This window comes from Biomphalaria glabrata, chromosome 1, assembly GCF_947242115.1.
Source record: "Biomphalaria glabrata chromosome 1, xgBioGlab47.1, whole genome shotgun sequence".
NCBI classification, from domain to species: domain Eukaryota; kingdom Metazoa; phylum Mollusca; class Gastropoda; family Planorbidae; genus Biomphalaria; species Biomphalaria glabrata.
In genome coordinates this window covers 85345168-85368470 of record NC_074711.1, presented here as the reverse complement: position 1 = coordinate 85368470, position 23303 = coordinate 85345168, and the positions used below count along the sequence as shown (strand labels likewise).

General features: G+C 36.7%; 1 protein-coding gene across 1 annotated transcript in view; it reads left to right on the top strand.

Moving 5' to 3' along the window:
- LOC106075230 (alpha-1A adrenergic receptor-like) overlaps positions 1–22916 on the top strand; it is a 112385-nt gene extending 89469 nt beyond the window's left edge. Inside the window, exon 4 of the mRNA XM_056018288.1 lies at positions 20280–22916. Within this exon, the coding sequence (XP_055874263.1) occupies positions 20280–21145 (866 nt within the window). The 3' untranslated portion in view covers positions 21146–22916. The remainder of the gene's footprint in view (positions 1–20279) is intronic.
- Positions 22917–23303: the final 387 nt, after the last annotated feature.

Below are 23303 nucleotides of genomic sequence, written 5' to 3'. Positions count from 1 at the left end.
GTAATCATCTTTTTTTTGAAGTTTTATATAAGGTAAGATAAGATAGATAGATAGATAGATAGATAGATAGATAGATAGATAGATAGATAGATAGATAGATAGATAGATAGATAGATAGATAGATAGATAGATAGATAGATAGATAGATAGATAGATAGATAGATAGATAGATACCCAAACTAAAACAAGAATTTGTCTTTTAGAAATCTTTACATTGAGAACCAAGATACAGATACTATCGAAGGCACTCTAAAGTGCACATAATTGATTTCTTTTTAGAAAAGAAGTAGCAAAAGTTCACTTTTTAAAATCTGCATTTCCTAGACATTCAACATGCTTGGCTTGCGTATCGAATGAAATGCCATTGTGTGAGACATCTATTAGGTTGAGGTGTCCTCTGCCCTGCTAGCCTCATAATCTATTGTGCGGCACCCCCAGACTATCCCCGTATGTTTTGTAAATGGAGTACTGCTATTTTATGTAGCATTTACTCTGAAGAATGGCTAAAGTATTTCAAGCCGGAGTTCACGGTGTAAGTCTTATGGTAAAAACATACAAATACAAAAGACATTTCAAAGTTTAATTGGCTATTAAATGTAGGACTTCTTCGTGTTTGGGTTTTCTGAAACGTCATGGTCACGTGTTGCTGACACATTTATTCGAAAATTTGGCGTCCTTGGGGTTATAATATTTGATTCAGTTTGCTTAAGGTTTTCACAAAGCTTATATCAACTTATTCTGTCAGAGTGGGTGGAATCATTAACACGTTGTTTCTCCCACTTCAAGTTCTTGGATCAAGTTGAAACTATGCACAAAAATGTATTATCGATGACAATACATGAATCGATTTAAAAAAAACAACTTATTAGTTAATCACTTAGTAGCATTTATTGAGTTTTGTTTTATAAAGAGGTCTTAGGGGAGATAAGCCTTGTGTAGAGAAAAAGGTCAAAAAGTGTTTAACTAACAATAGTCTTTAAAACATTCTACTTTATAAGTACTTGAATAGCTCTTAGGTAAGCACGATAGCCTTCCATCAAGAAGACTCAAAACCTTGCGTATGGCATTTAATTGATCTTGTCAACCCATTGTCTCCACAAAGTGCATTTTTGTTTACAGAACTTTTCAACTTTACTATAACGACAACAGATTTTACGGCTAAACGAAAAGTTTGAAATAAAAATTCTTGGCACATGAGACTAGAAGGTTCAGATTTATCTCAATTCGCAGGAAGAGAAGAAAACATGAACACTTATTTCTTTGGTATGATTCGCTTTATTTCAAGAATTCGTGTAAAGAGTAATTGACATGAACTGCTAAGTGGTTTCCAGATCAGGCAGCTAATCCGTGTATTCCAGATCAGGCAGCTACTCCGTGTATTCCAGATCAGGCAGCTAATCCGTGTATTCCAGATCAGGCAGCTCATCCGTGTATTCCAGATCAGGCAGCTAATCCGTGTATTCCAGATCAGGCAGCTCATCCGTGTATTCCAGACCAGGCAGCTAATCCGTGTATTCCAGATCAGGCAGCTAATCCGTGTATTCCAGATCAGGCAGCTAATCCGTGTATTCCAGACCAGGCAGCTAATCCGTGTATTCCAGATCAGGCAGCTACTCCGTGTATTCCAGATCAGGCAGCTAATCCATGTATTCCAGATCAGGCAGCTAATCCATGTATTCCAGATCAGGCAGCTAATCCATGTATTCCAGATCAGGCAGCTAATCCGTGTATTCCTGATCAGGCAGCTAATCCGTGTATTCCAGATCAGGCAGCTAATCCGTGTATTCCAGATCAGGCAGCTAATCCGTGTATTCCAGATCAGGCAGCTAATCCGTGTAGTTTATCTTTTGGAACCAGTTTCGTGTTCGGTTCTCTGGATAGAGTGAGCAACTGTCAATGACGTGGTCAGCATTCTCTGGTGACACTCCACAGGGACAAAGATCATTAGTCCCATTTTTTTAGTTTCAGGAACATGTGCTGTCTCATTCAGATATACCCAGACCTGGTGAGAAAACATTGGTCGTTTTGGGATAGTTTATTGTAGGCATCGTTTTTCTTGAAATTCAGATAAATGCTGGTGTATTCTATCCTATGTTATGTTCTTCATTTCACGAATGCTTTAAATTGTTCTCTTTTTTTAGGAAAATTATTTTTTACCCTTTTTAAAACACTAAACTTAAAATATATATATTTTCCAATTATCATCTATGTATATTCCATAACAACATAATAGCAATACTTGAATGTAGTTCGGCTATTGGATTTTACATAGCAGACAAAAGTCGTGAGGATATATAGAATATAGTTTTGTTATCTAACTTAAATTAGCTAATTTATTTTCACATGTACGAGGGAAAGCAAGCATAATGTAAACGAGAAACATACTATTTTTAAAAAAAAAAGGTTATATTAAGTACAATTGTGTCCATTGGTTTGGATTTGTCATGTAATTAAATTTTTTATAGATCATGACTAACAATAATAAGCGATTAGAAATATTTTTCACCATTTTTGTTTTGTTTAGTGCATTTTCATGCTTTTAGCTTTCTCAGTGCGCTATGATTCTATCACTTGTCTGGACCAGGTGGGATAAATTACATTCCTTCAAAAGAGAGGATAACCATGTCCTGCGCGTAACCAAGGGAGAATCCAATCATGCGTGTTAATTAGAGACTCAAACTCTTGAGATTTTATTGCGGCCCTTGAGCTGGACGATCGTGGAGCCGTCGATCTTTGCGGCCTTTGTTGACTGAGATAGGAAGACTGATCTTTACATAATTGCCTTATAGATTTCCAGTGAGAAATTAGAATGATTCTAAAATATATAGGGATTTTACATTTTCTATGTATTCATCGGCGAGAGGTTCGATGTGAATATATCTACAAATTTGGTATATACATTTATATGTTTTATTGGTAAAATGTGTTGTGGATTCGTTGGAATAAAGAGTAAGTTACGATTTTAATTATAAATGGAAAGGCATTCTAATTTTTGGGATATCAGTTTGATTTAAAATTTATTTTTCCTCATAACATGCAAATCATATCTCGCCTTTTTCTTAAAGTAAATACATGATTTTTTATTGTATTTAATTACTTTATTTTAAAAACATATAATCATATTTTTACTTTTATTATATTTTTTAACCTTTTATACTTTGGTCCTCAAAAAATTCTTTTAGTTGTCTCCCTTTAAAAAGTTTTCTACCAAAAATGTCTGAGCTTTTCTGACGCTTGTTGAGCCATTGAAAAGAAATAAATTTTTTCGTGTCCAAAGTGTTTCGGTTCTCCACAAAAAGTCAACCGAGATGTCTAGCAAATATCGAGAATGGCAGATCAATACACTGGGATGAAAGTACAAGAAAAACTGAGATGGATTCCCAGATACAAATGTCCACATTGGAATTTACGGCTGAGCTAAGTGATCCAGTCCTGAGAAAAACCATTAGATGCCAGAAGTTTTTTTTTATTCAGAGGTAGAAAAGGAACCATTGGGCTTCTTAATAAATGTGAAATGATTTTTTTTTTCTAATAAAAAAATAATTAAGCGATTAACTAAAAGCTTTATTGAACTGTAGCTCATTGAACTAACTAATTAATGTACATATACATTGAGTAAAGAAATTAGAAAGTCTAAATGGTAAGCTTTTAAATATTTATTGAAAGTATTTCTAAGTTATGAGATAGACAAAAAAATAAAAAAAATAACTAATGTAACAAATGAAAATTATTTCTTGTATACATATATATTGCAAATCGTATGTTCAAATAATGATAAAGTGTATACGCTTGTACTTCTTGGTCTGAAACGAGAACAAAATTTTCTATGAACTTGAAGTGGGTTTTAAAGACCGGTCTTTGCTTTGAAAATCTGGTTACACTCAAGTCTTGGAGTGGGTTTTAAAGACCGGTCTTTGCTTTGAAAATCTGGTTACACTCAAGTCTTGGAGTGGGTTTTAAAGACCGGTCTTTGCTTTGAAAATCTGGTTACACTCAAGTCTTGGAGTGGGTTTTAAAGACCGGTCTTTGCTTTGAAAATCAGGTTCCATTTAAGTCTTGGAGTAGGTTTTAAAGACCGGTCTTTGCTTTGAAAATCTGGTGACACTCAAGTCTTGGAGTGGGTTTTAAAGACCGGTCTTTGCTTTGAAATTCTGGTTACACTTAAGTTTTGGAGTGGGTTTTAAAGACCGGGCTTTGCTTTGAAAATCTGGTGACACTCAAGTCTTGGAGTGGGTTTTAAAGACCGGTCTTTGCTTTGAAAATCTGGTTACACTCAAGTCTTGGAGTGGGTTTTAAAGACCGGGCTTTGCTTTGAAAATCTGGTGACACTCAAGTCTTGGAGTGGGTTTTAAAGACCGGTCTTTGCTTTGAAAATCAGGTTCCATTTAAGTCTTGGAGTAGGTTTTAAAGACCGGTCTTTGCTTTGAAAATCTGGTTACACTCAAGTCTTGGAGTGGGTTTTAAAGACCGGTCTTTGCTTTGAAAATCTGGTCACACTAAAGTCTTGGAGTGGGTTTTAAAGACCGGGCTTTTTTTTTTGAAAATCTGGTTACACTTAAGTCTTGAAGTGGGTTTTAAAGAGAGACTCGCCAGAACCAAGACACCTGCAGGTAGAAGATTGGTGGCCTTTGCCCCAGATGGGACCAAAAGGCAGAGCTGATGATGATGAAGTTCAGTAACGTTTCATTAATTAAAATGAACAGATTGATAAATTAAATATTTTACTGTTACTTTATCTTTTTGCAAAATAAATAAGACCAGAGCTGAGACCGAAGATTTATGTAAAAAGATAGGGGGAAAAAAGAAATTTTGAAAAGAGAGAAAGTGAAAGAAAGATAGAAAGAAAGAAAAGAGAGGGAGAGAGAAAGAGGAGTGAAATAGAAAAAGAAAGATAAAATTTGATAGAAAAAAAGAGGGAGGTAGAAAGAGAGATATAGAGATTTTTTTTTTAAATGGTGAAAGATAGAATAGAGTGACTTTGAAAAAGAACTATTTAAGATCTGTTCAACAATTGTCAAAAAGATTCGTTAAGATAGAAGTACGTAAAAGAAAAAAAAGTTATTTTTTTCTTGTCTGCGATTGTCAACATTTCTTTCAGCGCCATCTAAACTGTTAAGTGGACAAACCTGTTTTAGACAAGGAAGAAAGCCTCAAGAGCTACGCTAACACAGTCGATATAAATACAGAGGCAATCCTCAGACGAGATGGCAGATAGGAAAGTCACTCATGGGAAAGAAATTGTTCCTGGGACATACACCCTAATTGTCCATACAGGATAATCCGATTGGCTAGGGCCCATCGTGAGCTGCAGTTGGCTGATAAGCTAATAATGGCGCAGAGAATTCGTTAGACGTCAGCACGGTTGTCATGCAACTAAATATAGCACAACGAATCAAGTCGGTATTTTGTTTGGTCTGCAGCCTTATGAATATCGACAGGCTTAGAAGATAATGGAAATACCGGATGTCTGTTCTCAAAATGACTGGCTTACTTTCAGACTTGGTAGACTTTAAAATTAAAAACATGTTTTGCATTTAGCCATTAAAAAAATTAAAATAATTTGGTTTGATAAAGCTATACGACTGGCAAAGGTTGGACTCAAATGCCAATGGGAGTTAAGCCTTTTAAATTTAAAATTGAGTCCTGGGAGAGGTTGGATTAAAATACCAATGGGAGTTATGCATTTAAATTCAAAATTGAGTCTCCATGTACTTGCTGGGCACCTAAAAACAGCATGAAAATTTTCTCCAAGACACATCTTTCCACATATCCAGAGACTAAATTTGAACGCCCTTAGAGCATCCTCAAGTAGCACGGATATATATATATATAAAGTTTGTTTTCGAGTCTAAAAATTAAGGAGTAGTGAAGCATTTCACGTGGATACGAAGTCTTTAACCCTTAAATTGCGTGTGGTAGCTTAGCCTCTAAACATCATAATTGTAAGTCTCTTTTGTATGCACTAATTGTAAAACTGCTCAGCACTTTGAGGGTTAAAGTACGACAAAAATAAATCTCAGCATCACCAGATAATTACAATTTCCTCAATAGATGAATAATAAAATCACTGAGTACCATCAAATATCTGATCCTCTGACTGACTGAATACCAACACTCGACTGTCAGGACTTGCTAGCTACTCTTACTGTCTGCTAGTTATCTTCAATGCTAATTATGTACTGTCTTCAACAACGTGGCATTTGTGAATTTGAGTTCACGAAGTTTACCAAAATATTAGTAATATTGGGGATTATTAAATATGTCACAACTATGAGATGACATCAGTTTTTTTTTTTAAACATTTGAATGGCTTGAATTCTACGTTCCAATTTTGCTGTTAGACTGTATTATCTTTCATAATAGGAATTAGTGTTGTTCTTATCAAATAAATTATGATGATATTTGGAGGTTGCGGTGGTAGAGTGGTAAAACGCTTGGCTTCCAAACCGAGGGTCCCAGGTTCGAATCTTGAATAAGACTGGGAATATTAATTTCGGGATCATTAGGGTGGCAGTCAGTCCACCCAACTCTAATGGGTATCTGATATTAGTTGGGAAAGGGTACAGGTCGTTGTGCTGGCTACATGACACCTTCGTTAACCGAAGCAGATTACATTTACATCAACTGCTCCGTAGATTATATGGCCTAAAGGGGGATTTTACCTTTTTTTTTCAACATATAGTAAATAATATTGTTGTAAAACTGGTGGTGACACAGGTGGGGGTAGTGCTGTGTGTGTTCTTAGCCTTCCCAAATCGCCCCAGTCCAGCGCATGACGAGCGGTCAACTGTGACCAGTGTGTGACAAGTCAAAAACTCGCTGTCAGAGTCACTCTAAATTATCACAGCATTAATTATTATTTTTCCTTATTTATTTATTTTATTTTAATTATTTCTCCATCCTACCCCTAAATTATTCACCCGCCACACCTTTTCCTCTCTACCAGGCTAGACTTAGTCCACCACCTTGGAGAAAATTAGGCCAGTCCTTTCATTTATCTTCCCTTGACCGGGGCAAAGATACGCTCAGACTCTTTGATCTCATCGGCAGGATGTCTGACGCCGCAATTGACTCCCCCCCCCCTCTTGGGTGGAAGGTAGGTCACTCCCCCCCCCCCCCCACGTCTCTCTTTGATCTAAGAGATTACATGGGTCAACACACCGCGTGATACTCCAAGGTGCGGCGCTTGTCGGACTTCACCCACGTGTAAGCTAATTCTTAGCCTAGGACGTTTCCTGTGTCCGCCCACATTTCCCAGGCATATATAAGTAGATTAAATAAAGTCAGACCCTCTCTTTCTCATTCGAGCTGAGCTATCGAGTCTGGACTATATCACTTATTCATTCTCCCTCCTAGAGGAATACCTGGTGGTAAGCCGAACTTAATCACAAGTTCCATCTTAATTACTCTGTGTATATTTCCATTGGATTGTATCATGTGTATTTTGCTTAGTTCATTTATATTTAATTAGTGCATTGTGTATTTCTCACTGGCGTAAGTAGAAAACATAAACATGTGCTATGTATGTATTTTAGTATTGCATTAATCTATTAATGCTATGTTGCTCGATTGATAGTTGATGCAACCATGTATATACTTGTACATCTTATTTTATTTTCTTTATCTCGGCTGACAACCGTGATAATTTTACTAGCGCACTGATACTGCGTTTAGAGAAGATATATGAATTATCTCCCCTTTACTCATTTTACTCTAAGGAGAGTTGCGCCGCTTGAAGGGACATTCAAGCACGCTCCATTGTTCTCGACCCACGGTCATATGTAAACAATCATCTGGGTCGATGACCATCGCCCAATTCAACCCCCCCTTTTCTTTCTCTATCCACCTGTGTTGTTTATTTGAGACTATTATTTCCCCTTCTATGTACATTCTCATATTATTATTTCCCCTTTTATGTACATTTCTATATTGCTACTATCAGCCATCTATTATTCCAAACCCCATTTGTCATCTTCTCCCAATTGTGCTCTAAAGCAGTTTTACCAACCTGACGAATGCACCTCAGTCGAGGGCATCGATAAGATGCATAAGAGACATGTCCTAACTTGTCTTTATTTATCCGCAGCCTCCCTCAGGTGTCTGCCTATTTATCGGATTACTTACCTGCCTATTTGCCTATCACCTATTGCCTATTTATTTGCTGTTGCTGTTCAGTGTCTACACGACACTACTCAACTCTACTACTTGGCGCTATCGGCATTGCCCGCCTATTCGACAGCCCACCTGTCAAGCTATTAGGTGCGACGTCCCTATGGGCTCAGGTCTGTGTGAGACGTCATAGCTACGCCAACCCTCTGCAACTCACTGGACATATCCTGTTACTCACACTGCCCACGGCAGATCAGCTCTGCCCGCAGTAACCTTGTGCCCACGGTATCCGGCCACCCGCCATACTGTGCCTACTACAGATACTAGAACTTGGGACTGAGACTCCACAAGAGCTATATCGCCGGCGTCCCTCTATCCGCTAGAGCGCCACCTCCAGCTGCAGAACCTCAAGCCAGGACACAGCCAGCTGCGACATCAACAGGAATACCAGCTAAGTCAGAGGACAAAGTGACATACTCTCTTATTATGTGCAAGAGTGATGATTAAACATAGAATATACTAGAGATAGATGCAAACCCTCCCCCTTTTTATTATTATATGTATATTTATGTAAATAAATATCCTTTATTTTAACTTTTGTATCTATCTTTCATTGCTTTGTCTCGTTGCGTGTCTGCTCCCGATTCATATGCTGATAAGTGGGGGTGTGATAGCATTAAAAATAATCATCCCCTAGACATAAAGCGTGCCAAACACACGTCACATTTCCCCACCTGTCACACAGTGACAGTACACGCCAGTTCGGCAACGGAGCAAGGCCAGGTTTTTGGACAGTTATTGTTATATTGTTGCCAACTGTACAGCGTTTGTAATGTATTTGAAATTAAATTGCTACTTTTACTTTGGAGCCCTGAGTTGTGAGGTTCTTTAAGTTCGTTGTGTCGTGTGGTGCAGTTAGAAGAGAGCCTGGATAGTAGAGGAGAGATCGTAACAATATAATACGAGCCGACCCACGGCGTAGCATATGCTCCCTCTTTTTTTCTGAGCCTCGCTCTCAGTCACTGCGAAAGTTACGTAGGGAAACTCTAGTCCGACTTGCAAAAATAAAAGAGTTATCTTTCCATTTCTTTTTCTTCGTGGTGTCCCGCATGGTTGGGCCACGAAAAGAATCATTTATAGATTGTTGCATTTAATGTATTGTGGAGATGGGGATGTTGCTTTTATTTCAAATTGAACAGTCTGGTTATTGGCAGGAATTAAAATATATGAACACTATTCAAAAGATTTGTTATCAATCCTAAAGTATAAAATATCTTAAGAAACTACATTGTGCGTTTTGTAGCTATTTTCAATGCAATTTAATTTTATGGAATATTTTTCCCATTCGTACTGTCCAAATAATTCTTTAGATAATTCTTTCTAAACATCGAATGGAATATTTTTGCAACTCAATTCTAAACCAAAAGTGCTAAAATGTCCTTCTCTCAAAAAAAGAATTAGATTGATTTTGTTTTCATGATATTTTTAACTTTAAGGTTTTCAGATAAATTAAGAACGAAGAATACTTCAACATATTGCTTTAAAGCCGTTGCAGAGATAAACTATTTACATGTATTTCAGGCTTTGGGTTTAAGGGGAGCTTTGAATGTCTCTCGTGGACACAGATCAGATATCGCTTAATATTTTAGCGGATTATGACAGATTTACGTCTGGATCTTGGAAGGAAGACTTTAAAATACTTGGTTTTTTTTTTATTTTCTCATCTATGGTGGGGGGAATAGCTATAAATAGCTAACTTATTGGTGTATCCGGTGTGCAGGAGAAAGTATTGATAATCTATGCATCATGAAACGTTTATGATAAATGTGTATGCACTTTTAGCACTGTAAATTCAAATGTATACTGTTATAGATTTACTTGAGTGGGAATTGGACGAGACTATAAATAGACTATTTTAGACGGATATAGGAATTATGGGATAGATTTTAACGGATGACAACAACGACTCACTCCTCTTAGTTAATGGCGAGACCTCATCTGTAGTAACTGTCGACATTTTTGACTGTGCCCCTTCATTTTCTTGATTAAACAGTTTGTTAAGTATCTATCGTTTTCCTTAAGTATATTCTACAAGTTGTTATATGTTGTTGGTTGAACGAACTCCATCTAGACCTAAATCTACATCTTAGACATCTGTAATTTGTTTTACTAAACAACCCACAACAATACGCTCTTTCGCATGTAAAGTTCCCCTTTCAGAACTTGGGATCTGTAGGACAGATGATGTAAAGGTCATCTGCTTCTGCGGCCCACGGTTAACAAGGGTGTCATGTGATAAGCACAACGACCAACCTCCTTTACTTGGTGGACTCAGAGGCACCGAAGATCTCGAAATTAAAAATCCCAGTCTTCACCAGGATTCGAACCCGGGACCTCGGCTCGGAAACCAAGCGCCTCCTCTTTCCCATGTAACACAAGTAACATTGCCCATGAGACAGTGTTTACTTTTTCTATTTCTTTCCAAATCTCTGCGAAATCTTCCTTATTTTATTCTCTTACATTTTTACATATCTTTCCCTATATCGCCTCCTAATTTCTCCTTACTGCTTTATCTTCTTTTTCTATGTTACTGTTTTTACAATTCGAAAAGCTTAAAAGAGAAGATAACTGCGCTTAAAAATTTATATAAAAAATCCGCAAAGAAAAAAAAAGACATTTCGTCATAATTTTGTGTGCGAAAAAAATTATTGTGTTAGTGTGAGACTCTTTATGTGTGTATGTGTATAGAATAGATCTAACACAAAAACGAAGTTTTCAGATAAACGGTAGTACAAGCTAAAGTAGGATACCAAAGCTTTCTTAGATTCATAACAAACGACTATTCACATTTGGCTAGTGTAACTCCTTTAGTAGGATCTCTGAATTTAGAAAGCCTTCAGGATAGAAGACTCAAAAGTAAATTTGCAATTATACATAAAACACTGAACCATAATCTTCAAATACAAAAACAAAATCTAATAAAATATTTAGAAAGACACAAAGATAAAGACACAATTTTCATTCTATATGCTAGGACAAATTTGTACATATGCTCCTTCTTCCCTAGCGCTATTAGAGCATGGAATGGGTTGCCTGAGCCAGCCAGGAAAACCCGTGACTTGGCAGAATTTAAGTCATTGGTTAATATGCATGACTGAATGCATTACGCGTAGGACGTTTTCATCTTTTTTTTTTTTTGAAGTAACATCTGTATTATATAAGATAAGATAAGATACTCTTAGGCCAAGCATATACACACTAATTATTACTGTAGCCTAGTGGTTCCCAAAGTTATTCCTTAATGGAACACTCAGTACACTCTGAGCATTTAGATTTAGTGGAACACTTTGTTTATTTTTTAGAGAGATAAATGCACTCTGTGGCCTACTAAATAATCATTCTAGTAGTTCGCGGAACACCTAAATTTCCTCGAAATACAATTTGGGAAGCACTGTTGTAGCCGATATCCTTATGAGCGAGTGGATAAAGATGTCAGGCCAACCTAGTCTATATGTTGCATAACAAAACAAACTTCATACCAGTAAAATTTCATATTTCTTCCTTTTTTTTCTTTCTATACGATCAATGAATGATGAAGATTTTCTGGGTAAAAGCAAAAAAAAAAAAAATAATAAAAAAAAATTACTTAAGTATGTTACTATCGATAGAAATGCTCGCTCATCACAATAACGCGATTCACTCTTGTATAGCTCAAGCATCAGGGGATCTAAATCTGTGGTAGTCGGACAACTAAGCTATGTAATGGTTCACAGTGTATGAATAAAAAATAAAATATTTTTCAATCTCATTTCAATCACTGGAGTTCATAATGTTAAAAACTCTAACACTCTTTGGTTCGTTCATCTCGTTCCCAAACGATTTCTATACTGGGAGTGGTGTGCAGGAAAGCTCTCCCAGGGAGGTCAATACAAGAGTTACAAAGACACTCTCAAGAGCTCCGACAAGGAATGCGATATCGACGTACTCGACTGGGAAGCACTAGCCCTCGATCGCTCCTCATGGCGTGAAGCTGCGAGTCTTGGAGTCTCGAGATTTGAAACAAGAAAAGAGGCCAGGGTGAAAGAGCGCCAAACCAACAGAAAGCTGAGAGAAGAAGCAGGCCTATCTGCCACAGACCAAACTTACCCATGCCACGTATGCCGCAGGCTTTTTAAAGCGAGTCATCTTAGAGTCCACAGGATTTGAGAAATGTGCTCATCTTCGATCGCGAAGGAGGAGCTTTACAGTTCTTTTCGTAAGTTTGCATTAAACAGACCAACGCATGGTACAGAATTTGAATCCAGTCTTGTTTTAATTTAACTGAAAGTTAATTGAAGAACGCTCATGATAACTTGACCGCTTGAAAGCCATAACATCTTTCATTAATTTATGCAAGGCAAGACGACACACAACATCATAACACATCATAACTTTATATTAAGTATACAACATTAAATTTTAGTATAAGGGAAAGAACTGCGCATTTACAGCCCTATCTATGAAAAGCGTAATACTTTTCTCCTTCTTTCTATATCAAATATAATTAATTAATTGCAACTTATTACTTAATTTTTTAATTTTGTGATTGACTCATGTTTTGTAGAGAACAGCAAATAATTGTGGAAAGTTTCAACTTATCCGAGAACGGAAAATGGGAAAAATATCGTTTATAAATTTTGTACCAGACAGAGAGAGAGAGAGTTGGTATACGCTATGTAATAGCAACATAAAACATAAGGCTAGTTATCCACTTAACAAACGTTAAACGTTATTTGTTTTTCTTTCATCTGGAAAGATCTACACATTTTCCTAGTTCACATTTTTCATCTAGGAGTAATTTCGATTCGATCGAAAAATGACCGAGAGAGACAAAAAAGTGACAAACAAGAGACAAACTAGAGACAAACAAGAGACAAACTAGAGACAAACAAGAGACAAACTAGAGACAAACTAGAGACAAACTAGAGACAAACAAGATTCAACCTTTAGATAAGCCTCTTAAACCTTATTATTTCATCAGACAATTATTTGTTGTACATTTTCCATAATTAAGAAATGTTTGATCCATGTTGATGGACGTTGGCTACTCGTAATTCGAAATAATGTTTGTGAAGGTTTGTCACTATGTATGATGTCATTTGATAGCTTCATTCCAACTTGGACAGTTTTTAAGGTTGATCACTAAAAACTGTTGCAGATTTACGAGTGTATTCTTCTTCATCTTATATATTACTGACGTTACTTCAAAAAAAAAAAAAAAAAGAATTTGATAATTACGTCCTACGCAGTTCATGTGTCTGTGTCAATCTAGTCAAGTCTGTTAATCAATGACTTACACGCTGCTTAGTCGTTGGTTTTCCTGGCTGATTCAGGCAATCCATTCAATTCTGTAATGGCACTAGGAAAGAAGGAGCACTTGAACGAATTTGCTCTAGCATATGGAATAAAGCTTTATTCAGATTGCGTGGTGTAGATTATAAATCAATCCGCTGTCTTGTAAGATATATATAATCTTATGCTCAAATGAAAGTTGTAAAACATTTTATATATATATATATATAGTTTATTTAAATAATTACTCATAAAATTAGTATAAAATAATATCAAACTATAATTATGTATTTTTTGCTGTACAATGAATTATAAAAACTAATGCACTAGAACTGCACTGGACCTTGATAGGTAAATTTGTTTGAAATTTCGATCGGTAGTCGAAAGAAAGGTAGAGAACCGCAGGGAGAGACTACTCTTTCTAGGAGCTGTTAATCTGTCGTCATAAAAACGTTGGATGCTGCCCCCTGTCAGCGTAAGCCATGAAGCCACCATAAAATCTACTGGGAAATAATTCTGCATTTGTTAAGCAGACGAGATGGCCATGAATATAAAATAGTGAAACAGGAGAGTGACTGAAAGGAAATAAAAGATCTAGATGTCTTAGGCGCCTAACAAAATGTACAATTTATATTTGCAGAATAAAATTAAAGGCACAATTTCAGGTTGCTATAAAATCGTTTGTAAGTTATAAGTAAGTGAGTTTTCATAACAGTATTTTAAATAGGTCAAATAATGTAAAGATACGTATACATTGATTTATGCATCTATTTATTCGTATATGTATACATATTTATTGATTGATTAGTATTCTATTGATACAAAATAGATAGAGAAAAGAGAGAGAGAGAGAGAAAGGGCGATAGAGAGAGAAAGAGAAACAGATAGACAGACAGACAGACAGAGCTATAGAGAAAAAGAGAGATTATTTCTAAGATTGACATTTAGCCATCTTCTGTATTCTAATAGTTTGTCCATTACTCACTCATTTCACATTGAATATTCCACAAAGACCAATAAACATACTCTGGTAGCTAAATCGAAACCTTCGTAAGAGCTCTCTAGCTGTTTCTTTAAGATGCCATTGGCTGCCAGCAGCTTTCCTCTTGCGATCTTTGCTGATGTAGTGTTCATTTGTTATTAGGCTGACTTTTAACGAGGATGTCGTGTAGACAGCACAAGGACCAGTGTCAGGTACCCATTACACTTTGTTGCATCTCAAAATAAGACTTCACCGAGATTCGAACCCAAAACCTATCATTTTTTAATCTGTATATGTACTGACCGTTTATACTACCTACTTGTGATTTAAAAATTTATGGTTAAATTCTTCATCGTTAATGAAGTGGAGGGCCATTGAAATGAAAACAAATATTAACTAGCCGAGGCTGTACATTCCCATCCGTAAACAAATATAATGAATGATTTGAAGCAATGTTTATACATTTTATAACTGGATCAATAATGATTGATTGGCTTGATTTTTTTTTCAAAATAGCGCTGCATTTAAAAAGAACAGTAATAAAGGAAAACATGACTGACATTTAATTTCTAATGTTAGTATGTATGATATTTTGCAAGATTGTTATTGATTTGGGGAATCATATCTAGTTTAAGTAATGAAAATAAAATCAATACGTCGTCTAAGACTGAATAGTCCTACTATTTGTATGTGATGTTACTTTTATATTTCACTCGGATTTGGCAAAGGGACTAAGAAACAAGTGCATATTTAGAACTCTTTGTATAGTTTTATTTTTAGAAGTATTATAAAAGATACATTAATTTTTTAAAATTTGATTGTTATTCACTGTTAGCTTCGAGGTCCCGGGTTCGAATCCTTATAAAGACTCGGATTTTTTACTTTCGTAATATTTCGGTCGCGTGGCAGCTCTAATGGGTACCTGACATTAGTTGGGGAAAAGTAAGTGTGGTTGGTCAGTGTGCTGGACACATAAAACCCTCGTTAACCGTGGGCCACAGAAACAGATGAAGTTTACCTCATCTGCCCCATATATTGCGCGGTCTGAAAGGGGAACTTTACTTTTTATGTTAGCTGTCTTAGTCTCATTCACAGTGATACAGACAACATAGCGCTGGAACGTGGAGATAGGACTAATTTACCAAACCAGTAATAAAACTCACGGGGAAAAAAAAGATGTCGCATCATGTTGTGGCCTTAAAGAACGTATATACTTCAACGTCCTAAAACAAAACTTGTATCCTTTTAGAAAAATCTCATCATTTGATAAATAATTTGTCTGTTCCTTATTCAGCCTTGGGGCAATGTTATTTTAAAAGCTATTAATTCTTAGTCTTGGGGCAGTGATGTTTAGCATCGAGGAAGTGTTGTTTAGAATAGGGTCAGCGTTGTTAAGCTTCCAGTCCTAAGGGAATCGATGTTTAGCCTCAGGGCAGTGATGTTCGGCCTAAGAGCATTGATATTTATCCTTGGGGCAATGATTTTCGGGCCTTTGTACATTGATTAGTCTCAGGCTGTGATTTTCGCCTTCGTGGCAGTGATGTCATGGGACAGTGATATTTGATCATGTTTATCAAAACATCTTAAAAATTTTCGACAACTCTACCTGGTCTATATTCACTTTCTCTTTAATATCTTATCTTATCTTATATAATGTAGACGTTACTTCAAAAAAAAAAAGAAGATGATTACGTCCTACGTGTCATGCATTCAGTCATGCATATTAACCAATGACTTAAATTCTGCCAAATCACTGGTTTTCCTGGCTAGCTCAGGCAACTCATTCCATGCTCTAATAGCACTAGGGAAGAAGGAGCATTTGTACAAATATTCTATATCGTAAGAAAGGATTGCAAGAATCAAATTGTGAGGATCAGCTGTGAGAGAACCATGTCTTAACACATTGAAATTATAATTCAATTTACTAATGCATCGGATCAAGCCTCTGCGCCGAATGATTTCCGGTTCCTTGGATTGCTTGTTTCCTGATTCGATTCTTATTTATAGCTTTTATTTTTTCAAGTAATCGATTTCGTATTGACGTCTTAGTGCTACATCGTAATTTTAAGGATCGTATACCACTTCTGTGCACTCGATACTTGGACTTGTTGATCCTATTTCTGTGTTGCTCTTCTCTATTCCCTATTGTTATACATAATATAATGTGTGTACAACTTTATTCATTTTGTTACTACCAATTACACTGTTTAGTTTACGGTCTATAAGCTGGTTATAATGTAAACTGCCAATGGTGAATGCATACTAGGGACACAAATTGTCTAGTTGTAGTTTATACTTATCTCTAAACATTAACTGTGTTGTTTAGTTAACGCTCTAAGCACCCGTTCTGTTATTTAGTATACCGTGTATACACATTGTTTAGAGATGTGAAAGCATTCATATTGAATTTATTTCTAACCTTCTTCTGAAACCAGTACTAAAATTGTATTTCTGTGACAATACTAACATTGCGTCTCTGTGACAGTACTAATATTGTGTCTCACTCTCATTGCGTCTAACAGTTTGTGTCTCTATTTAAATAATGACACTATGTATCTCGGTAAAAATTCTAACATTATGTGTCTCTGTAACAATACTAATCATCATATATCTCCGTCAAAATGCACACAAAAAAAAAAAAACTACATTTCTTTCTGGCAAAGATCGAAGCAGATGTCTAAATTCTCCAAATTGCTATTTCCAGTACTTACAGGCGACCAGCAACCAACGCCTTTTTCCTAAAGCTTCTCAGACCTACCTTGCAGGAATCCCCACTTCTAAAATGGTCCTTTCAGGAACGACCGTTTCCACCTGGAAGCAAGGTTGAGTCAGGGTAGCTTGCCCGAGCATAGTCATATATTCATGGTCATTCGATAGTTTCAACCTTTTTATGCCATTAAAGCTTATCTAAAACCCGTCTATCATCTTACATTCTGGCCAGGTTTTTACTCAAGTCTATTCTATTCAAATCAAAACATTTTTCCAGACCTAGAAATAGATTTCTTTGCTAAAAGCAAGCTTGGGAAGGTTTATTGTCATTGACCAACACATTTATTCCTGATGAAAGATAAATCACAGAATGATATGGATTGTCATGCTCTGTACCTGGTAGATTACAATGCGACTTACATACGTATTACTCAACCTATACGATTTCATGTCTGACTTCCTGACATTTGTGAGTTGGTAAAGCTAACGAAACTCCGGTTACCTCCCAGTTCTGTCGGTATCGACTTCTTCCATCAATACTTGTGTTGTATATTTACATCTCTGTCCAGTGGGTGGGGGGGATGCTAACGGTCAATTTCTTGGATTCTCTCTGTCCTCTCGAGTGTAACATCCTCATGGATTAGGACGCAGTTAGACTGATCCGCGGGTCATTCGTCAGTCAAACTGCGATTTCATCTCGTTCCATCCCCCTCCAGCGACCCCCTCCCTACCACCTACCCACCCAACCTTTTATTCTCCCTAGCATGGAGGTGAAACCAAACACACACAAAAATCTCAGAATAGTTCTCCATGTTGGCAACAAGCAGGGGGCCAGCATCTCGTGTGAGCAGGGCAGATAAATGAGGATACAATACAGGACATCCAGTCCGGCGACATTTCATTTAGGACAAATTGAAGACTGTCTGGTGCGCAAGGAAAAAAAAAAGATATTAGACTGTAAAGGGTTAATGCGGTTTAATGTACAATTTGAGAATCTTGAGCGATCTAAAAATGGAATAAAGTAAAAAGAAGAAATTGTTTAGCACTGGAACAAATAACAGTAGAAAGTGTTGAGACACGTGACTGAAAGCTTGAGATTGATACTGGTTTCTGCTTGCCCTCATAAGAAGAAGGGAGAGAAATAGGGATGATAAAATAAAAAAGGCAACAAAAAACTGAAAATGTATTTTTAAAATAGAACTGAAATCACTTATTGGATATGATGTCTCAATATTATTTTTATATTTGATAATTAAAAGTCTTTCTTGATTTACGTTGGTATATAGTCTCTCTACAAAAAAAAAAGTGTAATCAAATGTAAATGGTTTTAATCATGTAGATAGTGTTTCCAAACTTTATCATTTTTGTTGGAAATATATGGGTTTTTTTTTGTGTGTGTTTTTTATTATTCTGGCTGCCTGAAGAATCTATAAGTGTGCGTTCAGCCAGTAAGGAAATTTTCAGAAAGTCTTCATTGAATTATAAAACATTAACTAAATTGTGTGCTTCTAGCTCTTCAGAGACTAATTTGAAAAACTTTCGGACTTTTAGCACAATTGATTTCTAAATGTAGTTGGCAGCAGTTATGTTTTAATGTAGTGTCCTTGACATATTTTTTTTCCCTCCATTTTATTTTGAAAGCTTTCTTCAAACTTGCATTTTTTAGTTGATTTTTTCTTAGGAAATGTATTATATTGCCCCACATTTGTTAATATCCCTTTCTCTTTTTTTTTTCTCTTCTTTTTCTCTAACTGTATTTCCTTTCTTAACGAACATAGCCGAAGGTTAAAAATAAAATATGAATTATTGAACAGATTACTGTCATTAGCTTTTGCTTAGAAATTCCCTACGTTTAGAATCTATTTTATAAACACTTTACAAGAGTTTCTATACAAGAAAACAGAAATTGTAGCGAAAACGTCAAATAGAACCATCGCTAATCTCAGGATAGCAGGGGCGGATTGGCCCTGTGGGCCGGTACCCAAATGGGCCGGTATAACGACAGTAATCATCTTCGTTTTTGAAGTTGCGTCTGTATTTTATAAAATAAGGGCCGCATTGATGTCACTAAGGCTCGTATTAAATGGTTAAAGGATTTATAGTATTCTTTAACAAAATGGGGCACTAAAGCCACGTATATAAAAAAAAATCTTTTATAGGCTCAACGTGTAATAGTGCCTACAAATTTAATCTAAAACATTTTCCGAAATAATGTAATAGCTTACACCCGAAGATAATGTTAGTAGTAGGTTTCTCCCTTTTAGGGTCTACACACTTAACATAAGGCCTATAATGCCACCTATATATTGCTTAGAAGGTGTGGTGAAATAGTTACTATTTGTTTATGTTTGTGTAACGTCGTGAGAATGTGTTCACAACATTGATCTAGTGTGCTACTGTCCAAGTCTCTTTCGTCAGTTCATGTGTCGTTCTAGTTTAATAAAGCCTTGTTTTAGGTTAATCTTCAGTGTTCTTTATTTCTTATTACAGAAGGATATAGAGTTCACTGTATGAATGTGTACAGTTGTCGATACAGTATCAAACTCAACATAATGATTTTGAGGACAGGTAGACCTAGAATTGAATGCTCATCATATAATATAAAATTTATGGGCCGGATAGTATAGAAACGTCCGGACCTATTTCGATACTCAGTCCGCCCCTGTACGGCAGTGTTTCCCAGACATTTTCTTTCACTCAACACTTTGCACATCTTTGTATTTACCGGAACGCTTTGCACATCTTTGTATTTAGCGGAACACTTTGCACATCTTTGTATTTAGCGGAACACTTTGCACATCTTTGTATTTAGCGGAACAATTGGCACATCTTTGTATTTAGCGGAACACTTTGCACCTCTTTGTATTAAGCGGAACACTTTGCACATCTTTGTATTTAGCGGAACACTTTGCACATCTTTGTATTTAGCGGAGCACTTTGTTTATTTATTACAGATATTAATTAATGAGGTGGCCTTCTGGTTAATTATTTCAGTAGTTCGTGGAACACTTGTTCAAGCCTCGAGGAACACTAGGGTTCCTCGGCACACAGTTTGGGAAACACTGGTCTACGGTATGCTTGAATTCCTATCTATTACTACGTATGCAATAAAATTAATATACATATCTTTCTTTCTCTTTTTCCCCAGATTCTCTGTGCCCGAGCTGTTCCGTCCCTCCCCTGATGTTCAAACTTTTCTTTTGGCTGGGTTACTGTAACTCCACTATGAACCCCATCATCTACACCTGCTCCAGTCTGGAGTTCCGCAGGGCTTTCCTCAGCATCCTCTTGTGCCGGCGGTGCCGCACCAGACCCCGCGTCACCCTGACGGAGATGCAGCTGAGAACCAAAGGCCCCGTGGTCCGGCACCGGCACCGGATGCGAAGAAGTCATCACCAGCAGCAGCGTCTCAAGCTGACGTCCCTCCAGGGGTCCAGGTGCTCTCCGGCTGCACCTGGGGGGCCGCCCGTCCTGGCGAAGAGCTCCGGCGATGACAGCTCCTTGGGTAACCCCTATCTCCAGTGTAATTGCATTATTCCAGACTGTGGAACGAAATTAGGCCTTATTCGTTATCGTGACTCCAGGACAGTGGGCAAAAACAAATGTCCAGAGTGCTTGACCAATGGTCATCTTCATATGAAAATGATGGAGACAGCCTTAAGACACGACATCACAATCTATTCCTCGGTGGACACCCATGACACTCGACGCCCTTATGGCGTGTACTCCTCTGTCGAGCACCACGATGCTCATCGTCTCTGTGGTGCCAAATCGAAGCTCTGCCCCAACGACAAGGCCGGCTCACCGCTTGCCAGCGCCCACTCGTCAAATAGCACCCTGAGCTCCACCTCGTCTTTGAATTCCTCCCAGCAATCCCCTTCGCCTCCAGGCCACCAGTTGTTTAGCGACATGAATGGATTATGTAATCCCCAGACATCTGGTTGTGAAGGCAACGACGGACTTATAACAGTGTCCTTTTATTCTCTCGCGGAGACTATTTCTTGCAGTGATTAACGCTCTAAATTACTCACGCATACTATTCACAAACATTCCGTCACGTACTTACCGTTGAGGACTATATAAACGATTCTCGGCGATATAGCTTTAACGCTTGACAAATATTTAAGCCACTTTGCCTTCAGGAATTTATAGAGTATTTCTGTTTTTACAAGGATTAAAGAATCAAGAAAACGAAGACACGGCTAGGTCAACGTATTCAGCATTCAGGCTAGGGGTGTTCGGGGAAGTGGTATAGATGAAAGATCAAGATCTATAGTAAAGGTGATACGGAGGAAAGTTTCACAGCCATGGTCAAATTAATCGAACGCATGTTATAGTTTGTAAACTGTAGGATCAAAGTAAGCTATGAAGAAGAAGATAGAGAAATTGTGATGACACAGTTCAAATACATTAAACACTATAAGATAATGATAGATATGATACACATGATACAAATGCTACATAATACAGATGTCAAAATACATAGTACAGATGTCACACATGATACAGATGTCACACATAATGCTTCTGTCACAACACATGATACAGATGTCACAATAAATAGTACAGATACCACACATGATACAGATGTCACACATAATGCTACTGTCACAACACATGATACAGATGTCACACATAATGCTACTGTCACAACACATGATACAGATGTCACAATGTATGATACCGGTCATACCACGTGATACATATGTCAACAATACATGATACAGATGTAGTCCATAATTTAGATATCACAACACATGATACAGATGTCGTCCATAATTCAGATGCCACAACACATAATACAGATATTACACATGTTACATATGTCACACTCAATGCATATGTCACGTAACATGATACAGATGTCACACATGCTAAAGATTTCACATATGATATGGATGACACATATAATACACATGCAACACATGATACATATAATAAAAATATACAATAACGGTTACGATATGAATGATACATATAATACACACTGATAATACAGATATATATGATAGAATTGATACAAATGTAGATAATACTTCATTGTAGGTCAAACTTCCATGAGTTCCATTTTCCATACCTATGTTGTGTTGATTATTTACTATAAAAAATGTCAAACTTCTACATAAACCTAATCCAGCTCTGGTCACCTTGAATGCCAACTCAGAAAAAAAAAAAAAAAGAACTGAAGCTTATCAAAATAAAATCGCAGGTTCCAGATATTGCAACAAGGTAAAATAAAAATAGAATGGTTCACAGGTAGATATGACTGGTCGTTATGCATCGAACTATTGTATAGTCTCTGAACTATTTCTTCGATAGAAAACTATTTTCTTCTATTGCAAATATATTACTCAACACCTGTGCTTCTGTATTTAGTTTCGCAATATATAGTACGGCTTGTCTTTAGAAATAAAAGAAAAAGATTTAGTTGCCGATAATTGCATAGATTGTAATTTTTTAATTTTATGAAGCCATTTCGGGGGATTCAGAAACCCAACATTACCCCTTTTTTTTTTTTTTAAATTGTACTTGTATATCACATCAATAAACTCCACAAGAAATGACGAACTGATGTGTTTCAACTGCAAAAGACTTACAATATCAATGAACTTTAAAGTTACTGGCCCTCACTGTGAAGATGTGACTGTGTCACAAAAGAAATTGTAATAATAATGTAAAAAAAATATGTGACAACTTTGTCGTATATGTTGTTTATATATGTTGATGTAAAGATGAATATGTTTAATATGTTCCTGTTATGACAATAAAATACAAATCAACTGTGTAGCGAAATTTATAATTTTTTTGTTTACAATCGATAATTTATTCTCACAATTTATGTTTAAGCAGCTAAATATAAGTTTTAACAAAATGGGTTAGATAGTACAATCCTATCATCAGTATCCTGACCTTCGTCGTAGGAGTGCTGGGATAGTTCGCTTACCCTTATCCCTCCATTTTTCCAGGTCATAAGCTGTTTTTAGTAAGATATCAACAGAGAAGCCTATCCATTCCTTTACGTTGTACAGACACTTTCTCTTTGGACGACCCTTTCTTTGTTCTCCATCTACTGTACCCTGATAAATGACTTTTGACAGTGAGTCATGTCTTTTACAATATGACCCAAACAAGCTCAGCGTTCGGCTCTACACAATACTGAAGAGTTCTTCAT